Raw genomic sequence first — 5,272 nt, forward strand, 5'->3', positions numbered from 1 at the left:
TCTCGATCCTCCGAGAGGGACCTACAGTATTTGCAAAAAGCGTAAAGTTGACCACATTGGATGTTACAAAAGTTACATATCAAGCGGTTGCAAATTGCAATATATTGACTAGCACAATATCTCAGTCATAACAAGTTGTCATTTTAGGTCCTTTGCATAAAAACGTTAGTACGTTAGTGACTAAAATAATTGATGATAGATTGATAGATTTGTAATTGCCGGGTTGGTTTTACCTGCAGTGCTCCTTCATAGCTAATTTTGAGAATATATTGAGCAAGGGATGAGGGTTGAAGAGTAGGGTTAATCCTGATACAGTGACACTAAATCGCGCGTCGACACACTATGCCTATGCTTCCTGGTTGTCCAATTCATCATCGCGCGTGCAACTAAATTGCTTGTATATATAAGTCCGGCGGAGATGTTAATGCAGTTGAATGAAAACAAATAAAAATTATTAATATTGTCCTTTTTTCCCTTTCTCATCTGAACATTCTTGCACAACCATTATAGGATCAAAGATTTCTATTTATGGATTTTTATTTAATGACAAGGAACTGGTCGGTGGTTTCTGGAAACGCACTTATAGCGATTTTATTAAGCATTGACTGAGATTTATATGTATCTGGTGTTTGATTCTCATAAGCAAATTTTATATATTCTGGAAGAGTAAAAACAATTCTGGAAGAGTAAAAACAATAAAGAGCCAAAGGACTGTTGCTGTTACTCAGTTTGCTTGGAAGACAGATATTGTTCCCTAGGTTTTTGTTTCTGTTTGCTACGAGACATGAAAACCCTAACCCTTTTTTGTACGACAATACTTAATTTTTAATAAAAATTGTTAATTTGTAATAGTTTTTTTTTAAAGTTGTTTACATTTTGAATTTTCGAACAAACAAGTGGCTTCCATTCATTGTTCAACATCCATCCAAATAGGCCTGTATTCGGTGGAAAGAATTTTGTTCGTTGAACGAAAATGAACACACCTTGTGTTCGTCCATTACTGTTCGTGAACGTTCGTTTATCTTGGTTCATTTATGTTTGTTAACGTTCGTTTGTGTTTGTTTAAATTTTAGTAAATAAATAAATAATTATATTTTATGAATATTAGGTTTTCTAACTATTTATATAAATATAACTATTGGTAATTGTGTTTTCTAGTAAAAAATGAAATTAAAATTTTTTTTTATATCGTAGCTGATCACTTACTTAATATTTATATAAATACCTACTTAATTTTATCATCTATGAACCTTAAGTTAGATGTGTTTCCGAATAAACTGTAATATTAAATTATGTTTGTTTACATTTGTTTAATTACGTTAATTTGTGTTCGTTTATGTTTGTGAACTGTTCTTTTAGTCTTTAAACGAACGAAGATAAACGAACACGAATAAGCCCGATTTCTTAATAAACAAACATGGAAAAAAATGTGTTCGATTGTATGTTTTTAATCGGTTAAAGTTAAGAACAAACACGAACACGCCTATGTCCGTGTCCGTTCGCTTCATTTACAGGCCTACATTCAAACCCCCACTAAATGCTAATAGTTAGAGTGTGCAATTATTAAATTAGTGAGATAGGATATCAAGACACAAGTCTATTGGATCTTTGTCGGTGAATAATAGGTAGAAACTACAAACTCTGGAATGGTCGTGTATTCGTGTAGTGCACACTGCACACACCATCGGTACAATCTTTTGGACATTTAACTCCTTTAATTATCCGTTGGGTGTACACAGTGCACAATATGGCTAGCTCCTGACTAGGTGTTGTCTTTCTTTTATCAAATTAATTTTCACCTCCCGACAAAAAGAAAAAAAAAAAAACCTAGAATCCCTCTTTACCATTTCACTTATATGGCCGAATTCTATTTTTTTTGGTAAATGAGCTTTCGCCAGAATTCTAATTACTTCTCTGTAAACTAGGAAAAGGACGGAACCTTTTAATGGACCATAGAAAAGCTAGTCCATGAGGTCCGTTCCTTTAAAACGTTTCCATATCAAATATATGTCTTTTGATTGCGTATCCAGAACTTAGATAAGTGTTTTGGGGTACGATCCTATGACTTAAATTCTGCGCAATTCTTGTTTACGACTGCTCTCTCGTCTCCAGTTTTCGAGAGCTTCGATTTTTTGTGTAGTTTTTTTTTTTTTTTTTTTTTTTTTTTTTTTTTTTGTACTTTTTGGTGTAGTTTGGTCTGCTTGAAATTTAGCGTATTAAATAAATGATTTGTTTCCCCTTTTTTGGTATATTGTCTTGAATTTTAGCGGATTAAATAAATGATTTATTTCCACTACCTATTATTAATACTTATATTTTTTTTTTTATCTTAACAGCAAATTTCATGGTTGCTTGTATAAGGCCGCGGTAGTTAAATATCTTTTGGTAGAAATATTTTTCTAACACCCTTAAAAAGTAACACGCAAACAGCCATCTAGAAGGATGATATGGTCATCCTTAAAACACCTGATAAAACCAACAAAACAGAAATTACCAAAGATAAAACAATATATCCAAACCACCAAATGCAACAAGGTGCTAGGGAACCAAGTTACGGAGAACCAAAAATTAACACAGAGAGAAGTTTAGAATAAAATGTTACAAAAGTTAGTTAAAAATATAAACAATAAAAGTTTAGAATTATCCTTAGAAAATTCTGATATGGACCTAAAACAATATCCCATGGATATACATAACAGTAGCTAAGTTTGTAGAACAGACAAATGCTTTGTTGTGTTAATGCAAATGTGTGGTCCTGAAGAGAATTCTAAATCACACAACCACACAATTACTAAAACACATCAATTTACAGTCAAATATCTATGATTTTGTAAGGTTTTGGCTTTTTTGTGGCAGACCTATATTGGATATATATAGGGTTACCGATGGGGTTCCACTTTTGAAGCATTAACTTAGAATCAGCTTCCTAGCTCTTTTAATTAGTCACATATGTAGTTCAGTTTCTTCATGTCTAGTTTCAAAGATTTTCTTTGTTTTGGAATAATTAAGTAAAATCATATTTAAAATACATTAACTAATGTTGAATCACAAAAGCCAAACAGTGCAACAGTGAGCACTGATAAATTGCTAAAGAAAACACAATACACATCATAAAGTTTCTTTATATTACCTAACTGAAAAAATAATTAAATTAAATTGTTAAACTACTGGAAAAACCACCTTTGTTAGCTTGGGATTTTTTATATCAGTTACAGAAATACCCCAGCTTCAAAAGTGCCCTACACTTCAAATTTTTCAACAAAGAAAAAACGACAAAAAATGGACTTCTGGATATAACTATATTATTTGCTGTTATGTGTTATAGCACTGTTAACAATAAACTAGAAGTGCTATGATAACACTAACAATATAAGAAAGATCAAATCATAACACAGATCAGAAAAGGAAGATTAAGAAAAGAACCTGGTAGAAAGGCAGAAAGAGATAACATAACTCAAATCTATGAACATTTGCTGGTAGATGAACATGAAGATAATGAATAATGATCTTGTGAATAGTGAATTTAAAAACGACAGAGTTTACAATGAATCGAATTTAAGAACGTGTACTAGAACAAGAACTTTCAGGTGTACTCAAGAGCTGTTCTAGCAAATCAGATCCTAAATCCTCAAAAACAACAGGTGTTTTGGGAGACACTTGGTTCTTATTGTTTCTCCTACTTTTAGATATTCTTCTCACTCTATGACTTTCTTTTATGGCTGCTGCTGGTGAAGATCCGTCCTTGTAAAAGCCGTAGCTTTTCCCTTTTAAAGACTCTTTCACAGTCTCAATTGGATAGTTGAGTTGAGCCAAGGAACCTCTCATCGAAAATGCCGCTTGATCATAAATCAAAGCGGCCTGTTCAGCGCTAGCAAACGTCCCAAGCCAAACCCTAATCCCATTTCTTGTTGAATCCCTTATCTCTGCTGCAAACTTCCCCCATGGCCTTTCTCGGACCCCAATGAACCGCTTTTTTAAGGCTTCGGGCTCCTCTTCTAGCTTTGAAGTTACTTGTAAGGTCTCCTTCTCTTCGTCTAAGATTTTGTTTGGATCTGGTTCGGGTGAATGCTCATATTGTTCCTCACTACGATCCGGGAAAATGAAGTTTTCATCTTTTATGTGGACTCTTGAAAGCATATGGTGAGAGAACAAAAGTTCATCCCATGAACAAGGAGATGTTGGGAAAAAATCTAGATTGGGATATGAAGACATTCGTGAAGGATGTTCAATCTTTAGGAGAAGATTAGAAGATGACTTAAAAAGTGTTAAATGTTGAAGTGGTTGTCTATGGGTCCAACGTGATACAACTTGTTTGCCTTTACAAGTGGATGGATTTTTAGCAACGTCAGTCGCTCTTGTCTCTATTTATAATTAAGATTCGTTAATACTTACACATATGGTATTTAAGGTAATTTCAATCCTTTTATTAGCATATCCCTGAATTTATAATATGCAAGGGTTATATTTTTATTCAGAAAATATTCATAACCATGATTAATAATAGGGGCGGATCTAGGTTACTTTTGTGTGTTCCCAGAAACCCATTCGGTTTGGAAAAAACTCTGAGTTTGAACATTACAAGCGGGTAATTGCTCAGATTACAAGATCTTTTGGACTGGACCATGCATACTTTATTTTTCAACACCTGATCCTATTCATGAATTTAAATAGATTTTGTGACATTTGTGATCTGTAAACATGTACGATGTAGAACAATATCAATTATCAATAAAACAATGTGTTTTGATCTCAATATTTGTTTATTTGTGTATGACAATTTCACGTTTTGTTTCTAGTTCGATTTCAAGCTCTAAATCACATTCTGGAAAGTTATACGTAAACTGTTACGTAAACGTAATCAGTTTAACGGGACAAACACTTCGGAATAGTGACATATGCTTAACATACCTTAAATAACCTTTACATAACTTAGAAATAAGTTTTGAAGGGTTTGGTGTGCAAAAACAAGTTTATTCGATTACAGGGACTATTCGCGACAAACTGCAAAAGTCTGCCGATTCGTATAGCAACGTGCGTCTGCCAATTCGTATAGCAATGTGCACTCTGGAACAAGATCATATGCTAAACATACCCTAAAAATCCTTTACGTATCTTAGAAATAAGTTTTGAGGGGTTCGGTATGCGAAAATACGCTTATTTGATCACAGGGACTAAAAGCGTCAAAACTGCGAAAGTATGCAAATTCGTGCATATCTTGCATTCTGATCATATCCGGACATCTAAATATTTTTTTAATCATTAAATATTGTAT

The 5,272-nt window shown here is 33.3% G+C and overlaps 1 protein-coding gene across 1 annotated transcript; it reads right to left on the minus strand.

Moving 5' to 3' along the window:
* Positions 1–3,477: 3,477 nt before the first annotated feature.
* LOC110918394 (ethylene-response factor C3) lies at positions 3,478–4,387 on the minus strand. Its single transcript, XM_022162724.2, has one exon. It carries the CDS (start codon positions 4,210–4,212, stop codon positions 3,556–3,558), a length of 657 nt encoding a protein of 218 aa, XP_022018416.1. The 5' UTR covers positions 4,213–4,387; the 3' UTR covers positions 3,478–3,555.
* Between the last annotated feature and the right edge of the window lie 885 nt (positions 4,388–5,272).

Source organism: Helianthus annuus, chromosome 16 (assembly GCF_002127325.2).
Source record: "Helianthus annuus cultivar XRQ/B chromosome 16, HanXRQr2.0-SUNRISE, whole genome shotgun sequence".
Taxonomy (NCBI): domain Eukaryota; kingdom Viridiplantae; phylum Streptophyta; class Magnoliopsida; order Asterales; family Asteraceae; genus Helianthus; species Helianthus annuus.